The sequence below is a fragment of the Lithobates pipiens genome, unplaced genomic scaffold, assembly GCF_037356315.1.
Source record: "Lithobates pipiens isolate NorthernLeopardFrog02 unplaced genomic scaffold, aLitPip1_a1.2 Scaffold_8, whole genome shotgun sequence".
NCBI lineage: Eukaryota > Metazoa > Chordata > Amphibia > Anura > Ranidae > Lithobates > Lithobates pipiens.
This window is the reverse complement of record NW_027507903.1, coordinates 537,304,436-537,323,270: the sequence shown is the minus strand read 5'-3', so window position 1 is coordinate 537,323,270 and position 18,835 is coordinate 537,304,436. Positions and strand designations below refer to the sequence as shown.

General features: G+C 43.3%; 1 protein-coding gene across 1 annotated transcript in view; it reads left to right on the top strand.

The window, feature by feature from the left end:
• The window catches only part of LOC143960761 (melanin-concentrating hormone receptor 1-like), a 67,242-nt gene that overhangs the window by 13,340 nt on the left and 35,067 nt on the right, over nucleotides 1–18,835 (top strand). Inside the window, exon 3 of the mRNA XM_077469636.1 lies at nucleotides 7,362–7,913. Within this exon, the coding sequence (XP_077325762.1) occupies nucleotides 7,362–7,913 (552 nt within the window). The remainder of the gene's footprint in view (nucleotides 1–7,361; nucleotides 7,914–18,835) is intronic.

Sequence of the window (18,835 nt, the reverse complement as noted above, 5' to 3'; positions counted from 1 at the left end):
TTTCAGCCCATTAGATCTCCTTCTGCAATGGGCGGTGAAGCAATGTGACTTCTCTTGGAGGAGGATTGATGATCAGGGGAGTCTTGTAAATTCTGAGGAAGACCATATGTTTCCCGGCGTCTGGGGTCTTCTATTGGTGCTCCAGGTAGTGACAGGTGAAGATCTTGTATGATGTTTATTATCAATAGTTTTGCAGGCATATGAAGTTTATTTATAAGAAAAGCGGAAAACAAAGGGAGACCCCCACCTATAAGATATGCGATGACGCTGGAGCACCTGTAGATGTGGTTTCATTGCTTTACGTTTGCTGAGATAGATCTTGGAAAATGTGGTATTTATGTCCCTAGAATGTAACGGATTCTTTATTGCGAGCAGTTTCCAATAATTGCTCCTTAGTACGGAAATAATGAAACTTTATGATAATGTCTCTTGGTGGTCCAGAATCCTTGTGGAGGACCAGGGATCTATGTATTCTATCCATTTCTAAGCGTTCGATATCAATAAATGGGGCAAATTCCTGAAAAAGTGCTTTAACTGTTGATTGAAGATCTTCAGTTACCTCAGGGATACCACGTAGATTGGACCTCCTAGCCCTGTTCTTAAAATCTTCAGTGTGGTTTTGAAGAAGAGAATATTCATCTTTGAGGGATTCAAGTTCTTCAGTCTGGTTAGAGGTAGTGACATCCATTTCATCCACCCTTTGTATTTGATATTATCTGAGGTATTTTGTAAGGCTCTATGGAGAATCCTTTCAAATTGATTTAATAAGTCAGAGCCATTAGTAGAATTCTGTATATCTATGGGGGGTCACCCCAATGTCAGAGAGGGGCTGACCTTTTGACAAGGTAGAAGGAGACCGGAGCTGCAGCTGTGAATGTGAGCGAGCGGTATGAGGGGATGCTGATGCTGCCATTTTAGTGAGCGATTCCTGAGTCTTCTGTGATTTCAGCTTCGTTTTCCTCACACTGTGCATCCTGTCAGAATGTGCCCAGGAGTCACAGGTATGTGACAGGAACTGTGTGGGGGTTGAGGACTGATAAAATTTGTTAATATCTGGCTGTTGGGTCCCTGGTCGGTGCGGAGCGCTAACGGACATGTCCTGCTCAGTCAGCTTTGCACATATGCCTCCTGAGTGACTTTTTTATCTATTAAATGCCTCAAAATATCATGTGCTTTGAGTAGGTTGATGGTTTGCATTCATAAGCTATAGGTTCACCCCAGTGGTTGAAAGCCACAGTAAACAATAACTATGAAAGTATACCTATAGTAATATTAGGGCTAGTAATATGCAATCTGCTAGTGGTTTTGACCTTTCTCAACAGTTCTTTTTATCACAGGGAACCCTTGATAAAATGATTATATCTGGAGTTCACAATATATTTGCAGGATAAGTATGTTGTAGATATAGCAAAAAATAAAAGGATAAAAAATGTGCTGTGCCTAGAATAAGCAAGAATAAACGAGAGCAGATATTTTTAACACACGGCACTTCTATAAGGCCTCTTTCACACTTGTGCGACTTAGGACTGCAAAGTTGCATGACAATGCGTTCCCCATGATTTCCAATGAAAACCATTCATACATGTACAACCATTCATACATGTGCCGACTACAAAAGTAGTCCCTGTACTTCTTTGCCTGACTTTCATGCGAGTTTATGTACATATACCTTAAGTTTACACAGGCATTCCCTGAAATCGCGTCAAGATTGCGGCCATAAAATTGTGGCAAAATCTCGTTACTTTGAAGTCACGGTAGTGTGAAAGGTGCCTTAGACATAGTTATTTTCAGTAATAATAACATCTATCCAGCAGAAATGATGGCCATTAAAATTTATTGTAGCGTCCCTTTACTTTGGTGGTCAATGTAGAAGGCTCCACTAACATCGGTGTTTAGTGAGATATGTGCCCTCATACTTTAGTGGACAGTGGAAAATGAAGAGCCCTTTACACTGTTGATAAGTGGAAGAAGGGCCCCTTAGCCTGGGAGTCAGTGAAAAGAAAACCCTGTTATGCCAGTAGTAGCTGTTAAAGCATACAAATGAAGGGAAGAAAATCCAGGACATCCAGCCTTGGGACCTGGGAGAATCACCAACAGATGCAAATCAATGCCAAGGTGATTACTTTTCAGGGAGGAAGGGGGTAATTTGAGCTGGGGGATCATTTATTCTTGGGGAGGGGGGAATGATTGGGAGAAAATGGAAATTTTTGCTTGGAGAAAGAAATAGTTTGACCCCTTTGCTTTGGTTGTTACTTATTTTTGATCTCTGTATGTTTCATATTTTTTACTCCTGTGCTCTATGCAATCACTTATTTTCGGCCCCTGTGCCTTGTGCTTTACTTACTCTTGACCTCTTTGCTTTGTGTGTTAATTACTCCTGCACTCAGTTCATTATGCACTCTTGGCCCCCTGTGCTTTGTGCATTCCATACTCCTGACCCATGATCTAAGCCTTGCATACGCTTGACACCTGCAACCTCTGCCTTACATACTCCCGATCCCTGCTTTCTGTGCCTTACACACTCTTGACTCCTGCACTCTGTACCTTACATACTCTTTATTCCTGCACTCTGTACCTTACATGCTCATGACCACTGCGCCTTCCATACTCCTTCCCCCTGCACACTGTGCCTTACATATCTTTGACCCAGACACACTGTGCCTTATATACTTCTGACCCCTGCACACTGTGTCTTACATATCTTTGACCCCTATACACTGTGTCTTATATGCTCCTGACCCCTGCACACTGTGCCTTACATACTCCTGCCCCCTGCACACTGTGTTGTATATACAGTACCTCTGACCCTTACACACTGTGCAGTAGATACCTCTGACCCATGCATACTGTGCATTACATACCTCTGACCCCCCTCCCTCCCTTACACACCCCTGGCCTCTGTGTCTTGTGCATTGTGTATACCTGTCCCCTCCACTCTGTGGTTTACATACCCCTGGCCCCTGCACCCTTTACACTGTAAAGTATATATATATATATATATATATATATATATATATATATATATATATATATATATATGTACTTCTGCACAACGTGTTCAAAGTTTAAACCGATGCTGTCTGCTAAGTGTTCAGATATACAAATATGGAGCAACTATCCGAAGCAAAGGCAGCTGACAGCTACGTGTGGCACTTGAACTACTAGTTGCAGACCCTTTGTTTAAACTATATAACGACTGCCTTTGAACATTATGGGGTGGTAGAAATTTTATTGTGTATACATTTGCGAAATGAAAAAGTACAAGCTGTTATTCCTTTTTTCAGAATTTGTCAGATTTGATACAAAAGAACTACAGTGTCCTTTAATGAGATCATGTAAAGGGTGCTATTCACATATAAAAAAATGCATTTCAAATAATTGTTTTTAAAAAGCTACTGAAGTTTAAAAATGCACGTTAATAAATGTCACTGGTGTCTTTTATTCAAGAACATGACTTTTTTAGGCTTTTATATTTTAGGCTTAGAGGTTTGTTAAGCTGTCTGTCCATATGTTTGTGATGCACAGAATGAACTCTAGAAATAGATCCCCTGTGGATAAGGGATAATTTGAAGACTATGGTTCCTTCTGAGTCATGACATACAGTAACTAAAATTGGGGACTGATCTGGTTTACACTTTATTTGCAAGGGAAGGAGGAGGCAATGCCCTTTACATGAAGAGCAGTATACAACCTCCTACAATAAAAGGTACTGAGGAAGTGACAGAGACACTTTAGTTGCCCTAGAAACAAAAGAATTAAGGAGAGGGAGAGATTAATAATGGGGTGACCTATATGATTGCAGTATAAAATGTGGGGAAAGGTAACAAAGCTCTTAAAGGTCTATCAAGGACATTTTATTAGTGAAAACTATGAAGAATTGAGTCATGGGTTTATAAAATGAGAAGCATACTGAATACTGAAGTACATTTGGTGTTATTTTTGTATGACTGTTTGGAAAAAATGGTGTGATGTTCTTCTCAGTTCCTGTGCAATATTTCCTTCTGGTACCCCAAATGTGAAATTTGAAGCGGAACTTCACTTTCACAATCCACAATGACTATTTTTAATCCTTATGCTGCTAGCATTAGTAAATAGATAGGCAAAATATCATAGTTACTTGCTTTAACCTCCCTGGCGGTATGATTATTTTGTATTTTAGGTGCTAAAAGCGGTACAATTATTTTGCATGAAAATTTGGTGTTTTATATTGTAGTCCTGTAATTCTTAGGAATAACTCTCTGAGATTCTGTCCAAACCAGAGTCTAGCAGACATCCCGGGTATGATAAAGTTTGAAAAATGAAATCATAAATTATAATATAATAAATAACTATAAATAATTGTACCAAATAATAATATAACAATAATAAAAATTATTCAATAATTTAAGCAAATCAAAACTACAGAAATTTGCTCAGTTGCAGAATTGTCACTGTCATTACTTTTCAGTATTTGATGACGGATCTCCCCACAAATCGCTATCGCTCAATTCTGCGAGTGATTCCAATTTATTATCGCTGTTTTCTAGCTGGTCTAAAACCATTTTTGATGTAAAGTGACAGTTTGGTTGCTATGGACAATCTCCAGTTTCCAGGCGTAAAGAACAGTTTTTATTATATAAAACTGCATGCAGGACACTGGGCAGACCACTAGGGACAAAGGGGAGGTGAAATATTTACATACAGCAATGTAATCTGTCAGATTACATTATACTGTATGTATACTGTGTGTTTCAACTTTTTGAATTTGGCGCCGATCTCCGTCCCCGTGCGTCGCAACGCTCGCAGGGAACGGAGATCGGGTCTGTGATAAATCGAGCAAGACGCGGCTCGCTCGTACAGCGGGGAGACAACGCTGGATCCGAGGGAGAAGGTAAGTAAACATCCTCCTGGATCCACCGATGCAGTCCCGAGTCTGGCTCGGGGATACCGCTTTTGGTATAAAAATTCCACCCCGAGCCAGACTCGGGAATACCGTCAGGGGGGTTAAACTTTAGTTATTTCCTGGTTTCCAGGGCTAGGCAAATGATACTATACATCTCAGGAATATTCAGAAGGGGAGGAGGGACCTGAGCTAAGGGCAGATGGATTCTAGGAAGTAGATGTTACATGAATCAGTTGCCCTTACTCAGGATGGCCACAGCCAGAAATGCTGGGGCGTGTTTAAAGTGATTTCTCAGCAAAATAAAACATGGAGACATGGATGAATGAGTTTGCTTTGAATATTAAAAATAAATTAAATATTTTGGTTTATGGTGCTCAAATGCAGTGTAGTTCTGCTTTAACCACTTCAATACAGGGCACTTATACACCTTCCTGCCCAGACCAATTTTCAGCTTTCAGCGCTGTCGCACTTTGAGTGACAATTGTGCAGTCATACAACACTTACCCAAACAAAATTCTTATAATTTTGTTCCCACAAATAGAGCTTTCTTTTGGTGGTATTTGATCACCTCTGGGATTTTTATTTTCTACTAAACAACAAAAAAAAATGACCGAAAATTTTGAATTTTTTTTTCTGTTACAAAACTTTGTAAATAAGTATGTTTTCTCCTTCACTGATGGACGCTGATAAGGCAGCACCGATGGGCACCGGTGAGGTGGCACTGATGGGCACTAATATGCGGCATTGATAGGCAGCACTGATAGGTGGCACTGATATGCACCACTAATGGGTACACATAGGTGGCACTGATAGGCACTGAAAGGCGGCACGGATGGGCACTGATAGGTGGCACTGATGTACAATAATTGATGGTATGGATGGATCCCAATCAGTGCCAAACAATAATGTCTTCCAATCAGTGATGCCCATTGTGGGCACTGATTGGCATCCATTGTGGGCACTGATTGGCATCCAATGTGGGCACTGATTGGCATCCCTGGTGGTCTAGGGTGGCATACCTGGTGGTGACATCCCTGGTGGTCCTAGTGGTGTCCCCGGTGGTCCAGTGTGGGCATCCTCTGGGGGGCTGCACTGATAATCAATCAGCACAGACCCCCCCCCCCCCCGTCAGAGGAGCAGCTGATCAGCTCTCCTCTACTCGTGCCTGACAGATGCGAGTGAGGAAAAGCCGATCAATGGCTCTTCCTGTTTACACTGCAATATCATATGATGTCCGGTCAGAATATACCGGTATGTGTTGATCTTGCCGGACATGCAGCATCCTTGTCATTTCCGGTGAGATGAACTGGAAGCAAACTACTAATCCTATCATCACAAAACAAACAAAGATTTCCCAACACACTTATGCAAATATATGCGTAAGCCTCAGTGTCTATGTCAAGCCTCCTCTGTGTACTGCTGTCCTAACTCTATAATTATCAGAGTCTCCCAATGGCTAGATTAAGGGCAAGTTTGCCTGGAGGAAGCCCACCCCTCCTTAAAGTCACAGTAACAGCACGGGAGCCCATCAAAAACAGACAAGTTTGAAATTCAGGTACAGGAAGTATGTTACTGTACAAAAAGTGGCAACCACCCAACCTACAACTAGCCTTTGCAGTAATGTGCACATGGAAGGGCAATGTACATCATAAACAAAGATTTCCCAGCACATTTACCAGCTAGCCTGCAAAACAACCAAACTGACCATGTCTAACAATTCACGTTAAAATCAGAGTATTTTTTCTGCACACATTTGCAAATATATGCGTATGCCACACTGCCTACGTCAAAGCTCCTCTGTGTACTGCTGTCCTAACTCTATCATTTTCAGAGTCTCCCAAGTTAGAGCACTTATAGCAGTGGATAGATTTAGAGCAGGTTTGCCTGCAGGTAGCCCACCCCTCCCTAAAGGCACGGGTATGCACGGGAGCCCAGCAAGAGCACAGGCTGAAGGCACTACTAATCCTTTCACTCCAAGTGGTGATCAACAAAGACAGACAAGTTTTAAATTCAGGGACAGGAAGTATGTTATTTGTAGGATTATCAAAAACTATAGGAAAAGTAAAAAAAATAAAAATAAAACGAATGCAGGCACTTCATCGAAGGTCTGGTAAGCTACAGTCTGGTAAATTTGTTCTTGGGTGTAGATATGCAGTCATTGTTTTTGACCTGTAAATTAACGCTGAACCACAATTTAATCATCTTTTCCTGTGGTTCTGATCCTCTTATCTCTGTAAGTTTTTTCTTTACTTGAATTGGCATAAAAAATTGCCTAATAATTGTGTGTTAGTACATTTTTGACACCTATTTTGATAGAAAAAAAGAAAGAATGTCAAATCCAGGGAATATTTTTTGAATGTGTGCCCATCAAGTATAAAAACATTAGTGGAAAATGAATGAGTAATAGCATAACAATGTAAACCAAATAAGATGAAATATTCATAACAAAATGATGTTTTTTTTTCTGGTCTCTTGGCAGATACGTGGCAGTGGTGCACTCAGCCACCATGGGCCAGCGACGGAGTGTACGTTGTACATGGATAGTAACTGGCTGTGTTTGGCTATGCTCACTCCTCCTCAGCACACCAGCCCTCCTCTACTCTGGAGTACAATGGGGAGATGGAGTGGCTCTGTGCGTTCTGGATCTTCCTGGAGCTCCTCCATCGCTATATTGGTACACATTAATGCACAGTCTCTTGACTTTCCTCTTGCCATTGTCAGTCATTGTAGTATTGTATTCCCTCACCCTTCATCATCTTTCCAGAGTTATGAGGAGAGTTCAAAGGGCTCCATCTCAGCGCAGCCGCAGAGTCACCAAGATGGCTCTGGCTATTGTTGCTGCATTCCTATTTTGTTGGGCTCCTTTCCATGCAGTGCAGCTTGTCAATCTTTTCTCCAGTGGGCCTCCTTCAATATCTGCCTTCTACCTCAATCAAGCTGCTATTTGCCTGGGCTATGCTCACAGCTGTGTCAGCCCACTGCTGGTCATCTGCTGCACTGAGGGCTTTCGGGAGAGGTTGCCTCATGCCCGGTGAGTATGATTATAAATTTGCATTTGTTCCCCCATCAATCATATACTGTACATTGCATAGTAAAGCTGATCTATTATTATGTTTATTAAATATGATATATAGCTTTCTATTAATGCTAAAGCTGTAATATACTATTAGCGGTATAAAAACAGAATGCAGTCTTTAAATGCATTTAAACCAGTGATGTCTCCTATGCTGACCCTGGCATACCTTCGTTGGATCATTCACCCACAACATACATGCATAAAAGAACATCTGTCATTTCTCTAATTTTCCCGACTTAAAAAGTGCCCAGGTCTAGGATTCAGAATAAGGTCAATAATTGCTTAATTTTTTGTGATCTGATCCTCCTGTAACTCACAACAATAGGTTTTACTGTCAAAACAAAATTGAACAAGCTGAAGTTAGAAGCTTACTGGCTACCATGCACAGCTGCACCAGATTTTACACTGTTTGGTTTTAGTAAATCAACCCCAACGTGCTTAAGCTGATAACACAAAAAACAATTCTAATTTCCCATGTCTTGATTGAACGCACCCATTAAAAGTTCACAGTACTGGAGAAAAAAGTAAGTGGACCCATTTAACAAAAGCTAATTGGAGTCAGTATTTGCACACCTAGAGTCCAATTAATGAAATGAGTTTGAGCAGTGGTCTAGAGCTACTTTGATTGATAAAAGGCAGTCAAACATTTTAAGATTGCTGTTCGTAAAAAGCATGAGCTGATGTGAACCATTCTTAGCACGAAGGAGCTCTCTGATGGCATACATTTAAGAGTAGTTGATCTGCATAAGGCTGGAAAGGGATACAAAGCAATCTCAAAGTGTTTAGGTATCCGACAGTTAGACAAATTGAGACAGTTTAATACTGTGGCTACTCTTCCTGGCAGTGTTCAGCATACATAGTTTCAAGAAACTATTAGATAAGCATCTAAACAACCACAACATACAGGGATATAGAAGGTAATACTGACTTATAATCATACATATAGGTTGGACTTGATGGACTTGTGTCTTTTTTCAACCTCACCTACTATGTAACTATAGCGCTGAGGGAGGGATCCTGCCATCAACACTGACTTTCTTGATGAGGGAATCAAGAGACTTTCTTTCCTTCTACCCACCCATGGTGGAAGAAAAGAAAATTGATTACTCCATGGCTTGCCTTAAGCACATTGAGGGGGTACTTACTAATACTGGTGCACTCAGAATCTGGTGCAGTTGTGCATGGTAGCCAATCAGCTTTTAACTTCAGTTTGTTCAATTAAAGCAGAGCTCCAGTCACCAAAGCATTTATAAAGCACAATATAATTAGGATACTATTACTGTCATCAGTTTTGTTGCTTTTAAATCAATAATTACTCACATAAATCCAGCAGGCAGGCTGCAGCCAATGCCGTTGTGGGCATCTGAACCCCACTCTTATTTGTTTGTGGGATGTGGGCAGCTGGCTACGCAGCATGCACCTCCCGATCTCACGCCTGCGCAGTAATGATACTGTGTGGCGCACCTTGTTGATTACAGGTTGCGATAGCAATTTCAGCGTCAGCGGAAGTTCTCGCCCCATTGTCATGGCAACCTGTCAATCAACACTGTCAATCGATTTCACTATTAAAGGAGTTGTAAAGTCTCAAGGTTTTTCACCTTAATACATTCTATGCATTAAGGTGAAAACCTTCTGTACTGCAGCCGCCCCTTTTCTTTACCTGAACCCGATTGTTCCAGCAAGGAGAACGAGCCCAACAGCTCCAGCTGCTGTCTCGGGTCCTCGTTGGTTAGATTGATAGCAGCAGGAGCCATTGGCTCCCGTTCCTGTCAATTAAATTCAGTGACATGGGAGTCGGGGCCAAGTCTTGCTGTCTGTGTCAATGAGCGCAGCAACAGGACTCAGGAGCGCACCCACATGAGTGCCCCCATGGAATGCAGCTCTCCGTGGGGGCACTTGATGAAGAGGAGGAGCCAGGAGAGCCGCTGGATGACCCCCAGAAAAGGAGGATCGGGGCTGCTCTGTGCAAAACCCAAAGTATGACATGTTTGATAACTAATACCAGCATTTTCACCCCCTTCATGCCCAGGCCAATTTTCAGCGCTGTAACATTTTGAATGACAATTGCGCGGTCATGCAACACTGTACCCAAATTAAATCTTTCTAATTTTTTCCCCACAAATAGAGCTTTCTTTATGTGGTAATTGATCATCTCTGTGGTTTTTATTTTCTGCGCTATAAACAAAAAAATTGCGACAAATTTGAAAAAAACACAATATTTTTTACTTTTTGCTATAATAGATATCCCAATTTAGGCTGATATGTATTTTTCTACATATGTTTGGTAAAAAAAAAATTGCAATAAGCGTACATTGCTTGGTTTGCGCAAAAGTTATAGCGCCTACAAAATAGGTAGTTGATTTATGGCATTTTTATTATTATTCTTTTTTTACTAGTAATGGTGGTGATCTGCGATTTTTATCGTGACTGTGACATTGCGGCAGACAGATCGCACACTTTTGACATTATTTTGGACCATTGACATTTATTGACAGGATTGAGGGAAAGATGAATGCGGCAATGTACAGAGACATCCATGATGAAAACCTGCTCCAGAGGGCTCTAGACCTCAGATTGGGGCAAAGTTTCATGTTCCAACAGGACAAAGACCCTAAGCACATAGCCAAGATAACAAACGAGTAGCTACAGTACAACTCTGTGAATGTCCTTGACTGGCCCAGCCAGAGCACAGACTTGAACATCTCTGAAGAGATCTAAAAATGGCTGTACACCGACGCTCCCCATTCAACCTGATGGCGCTTAAGAGGTTCTGCAAAGTAGAATGGGAGAAACTGCCCAAAAATAGGTGTGCCAAGCTTCTAGCACCATACTCAAAAAGACTTGAGGCTGATATTGGTGCCAAAGCTTCTTCAAAAAATTATTCAGCAAAGGCTGTGAATACTTATGTACATGAGATTTTTTTTTTTTTTAATACATTTGCAAAGATATCAAACAAACTTCTTTCAGATTGTCATTATGGGGTATTGTTTGTAGAATTGTGAAGAAAATAAATAATTTAATCTATTTAGCAATAAGCCTGCCACATAATAAAATGTGGAAAAAGTGAAGCACTGTGAATACTTTCCAGATGCACTGTATGTGTGTGTATATATATATATATATATATATATATATATATATATATATATATATATATATATATATAGCTATATATATATTTATATTATGTAGAGGGTCAGCCTGGGGCAGGGTTAGGAGGGGGTTAATTGAAGAAGGCAGGTACTTCCCCTTCAGGCCTGCTTATTATCAGGTGTGCTAAAAGTGTCAGTGTGGAATTGTTGAGTAGGAGAGAGTGACATAGCAGCATGCTGTGTGGAAATGTCCATTGCTGGAAGGTGTACCTGCTGGGTGAGCTTAAACCACAAAAGGACTTTAGCTGTGTTTGGAGCCATGAACTGTTACCTCTAAGCCTGTGGGCTGATGAACTGTGAGCTGTACCTGTGTGCACATCTGTGTGATAAGACAAGTCTGTCTGGTCTTATGTTTTGTTTATGCAGAATAAAAGCCAATTTTATTTTACTGGACTGCCTCTGAGCCAGCTCTTCACCCCTCTGATCCCCTACAATTGGTGGAGCGTGCATCGGGCAATTTGAGGGGTCCAGTCTAATCCCATGTCCTGGGTTAAAGCTGCACAGACTGTGAAATCTTCTGAACAAGCCATGGAGGATGTGGTTAAGCATCTGGTACTGGCTAATACACAAGCACAGGCCCGCCATCAGAAGGCCCTGGTACAAGCACAGGCCCGCCATCAGGAAGCACAGGTTCGGCAGGAGCAGATCCTGGTGCAGACAGTCGCTGTACAACAGGAAACAAATCGCTTACTGCGTGAACAGATAGCGGGATTACAAAAGATGGTGACCCAGCAGGCTGAAATTACGAAAGATGACCCCGCTGTAAAGAGTGACCCCCGGAAGGCAGTGCAGTGGACCCTGCAAAAGATGACGGCCTTAGACAATGTGGAAGCATTCCTAGCTATGTTTGAGCGGGTTTCAGCAAGGGAAGGTCTGCCTGATAAAGACTGGGCAGATGTACTGGCTCCTTTCCTGACCCGCAGACCCCCAACAAGCGTACTGTGACTTGGCCCAGGAATCAGCACGCGATTATAAGCTCCTGAAAGCAGAAATCCTAGCAAGGCTGGGAGTGACTGTCACTTTAAGGGCGAACCATGTCCATGGCTGGCACTTTGACAAGGCTAAGCCTGCCCGTGCGCAACTCTACCATCTGATGCATTTGTTCCAAGATTGGCTGAGACCTGAGGAAAAGACACTCACTCAGATTGTGGAAAGCGTCGCACTCGATCGTTTCCTGCATGGACTACCCAGGCAGCTCTACCGATGGGTGGCTCAGTCCGAGCCTCAGTCACTGGATGAGATGGCTACAGCTGTTGAGTGCTACAGTTGTGTGGAAAAGTTCCAGGAGAGTCCCTCTGCCACAAGAGAGTTGACCCATTTCAAAGAAGTGCATTCCAGCACCAGTGTGCCTCCCGGTGATCGCATAGTGGCTGCTCGGAGGCATAATACAACTACCAAGAGCACCACAGGACCTAAGCTTCCAGAGAACCGACAGGGGGAACCCCGTGAGGTTCGCTGTTGGTCCTGCCATCAACTGGGTCATCTGGTGGCCCAGTGCCCAAGTCGGGAAGAACCAATGGAGTGCGACATGGGTCGCCGTCGATCCATGTATAGCCATGCATTATGTGCTGTAACCAATCTAAATCCGCATGAGTGTGTGGTGCGGGTCAATGGACAGGAGGTGGTAGCACTCCTTGACTCTGGGAGTGTCGTTAGCCTGCTCTGATTGGACAGGTTGCCAAGAAAGCTGGTACCAAGGGAACAGGTTGGGGTCATCTGTGTACATGGTGATGTTAAAAACTATCCGGTGGCCTGTGTGTCCCTGTGTACACCAGCAGGAACGGCTAAGCTAAAAGTGGGGGTGGTCCCAGGACTACCTCATGATTTACTAATCGGGCGAGACTGCCCCATGTTTTGGGACTTGTATGAGCAAAAGCTCAAAGGTTCTGGGGTTTCCCCCAGAAAGCAAGAACCTACAGAGGTGGTGAATAATACTGTGTTGCAGGAGGTTGTTACTAAGGATCAGTACCAGGTTGCTGAACCTGCAGAAAGTGAGCCCGGTCCCCTGGAGGTGTTTGCGGGATTAGAAGCGGAAAGTATCTCCTCTGAGCCAGACATGTCAGATCTCGGGGGCTCCCGGAAAGATTTCCTTAGTGCTCAGATGAGGGACCCCACTTTGATCCCCGCCAGGAAACAGGCCACGGTCCTAAATGGTGAATCACAGCACCCTGGGATGGACGTGAAGTTCCCCCATTTTGCTGTGAATCATGACTACCGAGTAACTAAAGTTAATCAAGAAGTGTTGGAACAACTGGTGGTACCCAAACCTTGGGGGTCACCTTGGAGCGGCTAAAACTCAGGAACGGGTTTTACAGTGTTTTTTTTGGCCCGGTGTATATTGAGAAATTAAGGACTACTGTGAGTCCTGCCCTTCCTGTCAAAGAACCGCTACAATACCCGATTTTCGCAGTCCACTGGTACCGCTTCCAATTATCGAGGTTCTCTTTGATCGCATAGCCATGGACTTGGTGGGCCCCTTACCGAAGTCAGCTAGGGGACACCAATACATTTTAGTTGTCCTTGACTATGCCACCAGGTATCCGGAAGCGGTCCCTTTAAGAAATTGCTCATCCAAGGTCATCGCACGGGAGTTGTTTCAGATGTTCATGAGAACAGGGCTCCCATCCGAGATCTTGACCGACCAAGGTACCCCGTTCACGTCAAAAGTGATGAAGAAACTCTGTAACCTGTTTAAGATTAAACACTTGCGGACTTCAGTGTATCACCCACAAACTGATGGGTTAGTGGAGCGGTTCAACAAAACCTTAAAGGGAATGCTAAAGAAAGCAGTTGAGGAGGATGGTCGGGATTGGGATTGCTTGTTGCCTCCCTTGTTGTTTGCCATAAGAAAGGTACCCCAGGCCTCCACGGGTTTCTCCCTCTTTGAGCTGGTTTATGGGAGACACCCCCGTAGACTACTGGATATAATGAAAGAGACGTGGGAACAAGAAGCTTCCCCGTATCGGAGTGTGGTAGAACACGTGTCTCAAATGCAGGACCGAATAACAAAAGTTATGCCCATAGTACGGGAACATTTGCAGGCTGCGCAAAACGCCCAGAGTCATGTATACAACTGATCTACCAAGATTAGCGAGTTTAAACCTGGGGATCGGGTGCTGGTCTTAGTACCTACCATCAAGAGTAGGTTTCTCGCCAAGTGGCAAGGACCCTTTGAGATAGTTGGGAGGGTGGGCAAGGTCAACTATAAAGTCCATCAGCCTACCAATCGTATACCCTACCAGATTTACCACGTCAACTTGATCAAACCATGGAAAGATAGACAGGTTTTGACAGTTAGTCTGAAAGTCCCGGAAGACCCTGATGCTCAGATTAAGAAGGTAGGGATTGCAAAGGCTCTCTCCCCTTCTCAAAAACAGGAGCCCTGGGAGTTTTTGCAGAGGAATCGAGACATTTTTTCAAACCTACCGGGCCTAACCTCGGTAATTGAACATAATGTCATTACAGACCCTGGCGTTCGAGTAAACCTCAAATCCTACCGCATACCTGAAGCTTGCCGGAATATTGTCTCGGCCGAGCTTAAGAGCATGTTGGACCTTGGGGTCATTGAGGAGTCTTCAAGTAGCTGGTCTAGTCCTATAGTCCTTGTACCCAAACCGAATGGAACCTGGCGGTTCTGCAATGACTTTCGCAAGTTAAATGAAGTCTCCAAGCCAGACGCGTATCCCATGCCCCGGGTCGATTAATTAATCGAGAGATTAGGACCGGCCCGGTACATCACCACTCTTGACTTGACCAAGGGATACTGGCAGATTCCACTTTCCCCAGAGCCTAAAGAAAAAACTGCATTTTCCACACCTGAGGGCTTATGGCAGTATGCCCGAATGCCATTTGGGTTACATGGGGCCCCAGCCACTTTCCAGAGGGCCATGGACTTCGTCCTGAGACCTCATAAGGAATTCTCAGGAGCCTATTTTGATGACATTGTCATCTTTAGTAAGGACTGGGAGAGTCACTTACCGAAGGTCCAGTTGGTCTTGGATGCCCTCCGAAGGGCGGGGTTCACAGTGAACCCGGAAAAGAGCAAGGTTGGGTTGGAGGAGGCCCGCTACCTAGGGTATGTTGTAGGCAGAGGTGTGATTAAGCCCCAACTAAACAAGGTGAAGGCTATTCAGAAATGGCCCCGTCCACTCACAAAGAAACAAGTGTGTTCTTTCCTTGGCATTGTGGGCTATTATAGGAGGTTTGTCCCCAACTTTGCCAGTCTAGCAGCACCTCTGTCTGATCTCACCAAGGGTAAGAACGCAACTGTTGTTCAGTGGAGGGCAGAAGCAGCGTTCTGCCGGTTGAAGCAAGCTTTGTGCCAGGAAAAAGTGTTGGTAGCTCCCGACTTCCAAAAAGAGTCCCTGGTACAAACAGATGCCTCAAAATTGGGTCTGGGTGCAGTACTGTCCCAGATGATTGGGGGCGATGAGCACCCTGTTGTGTACTTGAGCCGGAAGCTCACACCAGCTGAGAGGAACTATTCCATTGTGGAAAGGGAGTGTCTCGCAATAAAATGGGCTTTGGAGACACTCCGGTACTACTTGTTGGGCCGACCCTTCAAGTTAGTTTCAGATCATGCGCCCCTTAAGTGGATGGCCCAAAATAAAGATAAAAACTCCAGAATCACCCGTGGTTCCTTGCTCTACAGGACTTCAGGTTTGTAGTGGTACATAGACCGGGAAAGGTACATCAGAATGCGGATGCCCTTTCCCGGGTCTACTGCCACTGGAGTTGTGGTGTCCAGACCCCTGGCCTGGAACAGAGGGGGGGGGGGGATATGTAGAGGGTCAGCCTGGGGCAGGGTTAAGAGGGGGTTAATTGAAGAAGGCAGGTACTTGTACCTGTATGCACATCCGTGTGATAAGACAAGTCTGTCTGGTCTTATGTTTTGTTTTGCTGAATAAAAGCCAATTTTATTTTACTGAACTGCCTCTGAGCCAGCTCTTCACCCCTCTGATCCCCTAAAATATATACAGTGTGTATGTATAATAAATATATATAATTTGTACTCATAAGTTTACATACCCTGGCAGAATTTATGATTCCTTGGCCATTTTTCAGAGAATATGAATAACACAAAAACTTTTCTTTCACTCGTGGTTAGTGTTTGGCTGAAGCCATTTATTATCAATCAACTGTGTTTACTCTTTTTAAATCTTAATCAAAACAGAAACTACCCAAATGACCATGATCAAAAGTTTACATACCCCAGTTCTTAATACCATGTATTACCCCCTTTAACATCAATGACAGCTTGAAGTCTTTTGTGGTATTTGTGGATGAGGCTCTTTATTTTCTCAGATGGTGAAGCTGCCCATTCCTCTTGGCAAAAAGCCTCCAGTTCCTGTAAATTCTTGGGCTGTCTTGCATGAACTGGACGTTTGAGGTCTCCCCAGAGTGGCTCAATGATATTGAGGTCAGGAGACTGAGATGGCCACTCCAGAACCTTCACTTTATTCTGCTGTAGCCAATGACAGGTCGACTTGGCCTGGGTGTTTTGGATCATTGTCATGTTGGAATGTCCAAATACGTCCCATGCACAGCTTCCTGGCTGATGAATGCAAATGTTCCTCCAGTATTTTTTGATAACGTACTGCATTCATCTTGCCATGAATTTTGACCAAATTTCCTGCGCCTTTGTAGCTCACATATCTCCAAAACATCAACGATCCACCTCTGTGTTTCACAGTAGGAATGGTGTTTCATCATAGGCCTTGTTCACTCCTCTCCAACTGCAGTGTTTATGGATGTGGCCAAAGAGCTAAATTTTGGTCTCATCACTCCAAATTACTTTGTGCCAGAAGATTTGAGGCACGTCTCTATGCCGTATTGTAAGCGGGATACATTTTGGCATTTGCATAGTAATGGCTTTCTTCTGGCGACTCGACCATGCAGCCCATCTTTCTTCAAGTGTCTCCTTATTGAAAAAAAGAAATCACAGATTCTGCCAGGGTATGTTAACTTATGCATACCCCTTGAAATTTTCCACATTTTGTCATGTTACAACAAAAAATTTAAATGTATTTTATTGGGATTTTATGTGATAGAACAACACAAAGTGGCACAGTATTGTGCAGTGGAAGGAGAATAATAAATGGTTTTCAAATTTTTTACCAATAAAGTGTGGTGTGTATTTGTATTCAGCCCCCTTCACTCTGATACCCCTACCTAAAATCTAGTGGAACCAATTGCCTTCAAAAGTCACCTAATTAGTAAATAGTGTCCACCTGTGCATAATTTAAAGAGGAACTGCAGTCTGCTCACATAATTTGTAATAAAAACATGTTTGCCATTCTGAAGCTTCCCTCAAACCACTTTGCATATTATTTTATATATACTGTGATTCTGTACTTGCCAAATATGCTGCAAAAATCTGAGTCTGGCTGCAATAATTTTAACTGGGCAGCTGAAGCTGCTGCCTGTTCACTTCCTGGATTTGCACAGACACACAGAGGCACACCTGCAGCTCTCATTGGCCCTCTTGTGATTCACCCCCTCCCTTCCTGGCAAACTTTCACGAGAGTGAGAGAGAGAGCTGTGCTAGATGTCATAAGCCCAGGCTAATGACCAGACAAGAAACCGGAAGTAGGCTGTATAAGGCATTTACTGGCAAAAAATGTTTTACTATCCAAAGTTTAAAACAAGGGCAGAAGATTTAATAGATGGAAAGATGAAAAAACTGAAGTTCTGCCTTAATCTCAGTATAAATACAGCTATTTTGTGACGCCCTCAATGGTTTATTAGCGACCTTAGTGAACAAACCGCATCATGAAGGCCAAGAAACACACCAGACAGGTCAGGGATAAAGTTGTGGAGAAGTTTAAAGCAGGGTTAGGATATAAAAAAAAATATCCCAAGCTTTGAACATCTCATGTAGAACTGTTCAATCCATCATCTGAAAACGATGTATGGCACAACTGTAAACCTACCAAGACATGGCCGCCCAACTAAACTGACAGGCCGGGCAAGGAGAGCATCAATCAGAGAATCAGGGAAGTGGTCCATGGTAACTCTGGAGGAGCTGCAGAGATCCACAACACGAGCATGCGTAAAAATTTTGCGCATCAGAATTGCTACAGACGATCAGAATTTCCGATCGGAACTTTTTCCGTCGGAAGTATAGAGAACCTGCTCTCAATCTTTAGCTGGTGGAAGTTCCACCAGCAAAAGTCCGATGGAGCATACACACGGTTGAAATTTCCAACCAAAAGCTCACATCAGACTTTTTCTGGCAGAATTTCCAATTGTGTGTACGGGGCATTAGTCCTGCACTCCACAAATTTGACCTTTTATGGAAGAGTGACAAGAAGAAAGCCAGTGTTGAAAGAAAGCCATAAGAAGTCCAGTTTAAGTTTGTGAGAAGCCATGTAGGGAAAACAGCAAATATGTAGAAGAAAAGGGTGCTCTGGTCAGATGAAACCAAAACTGCACTTTTTGGCCTAAAAGCAAAAAATGCTATGTGTGGCGGAAAACTAACACTGCACATCACCCTGAACACACTATCCCCACTGTGAAGCAGCATCATGTTGTGGGGTGATTTTCTTGAGCAGGGACAGAAGAGAAGCTGGATTAGTGTTGATGAGAAGATGGATGAAGCCAAATACAGGGAAATCTTAGAAGAAAACCTGTTAGACTCTGCAAAAGACTTGAGACTGGGGCAGAGGTTCACCTTCCAGCAGGACAATGAACCTAAACATACAGCCAGAGCTACAATGGAATGGT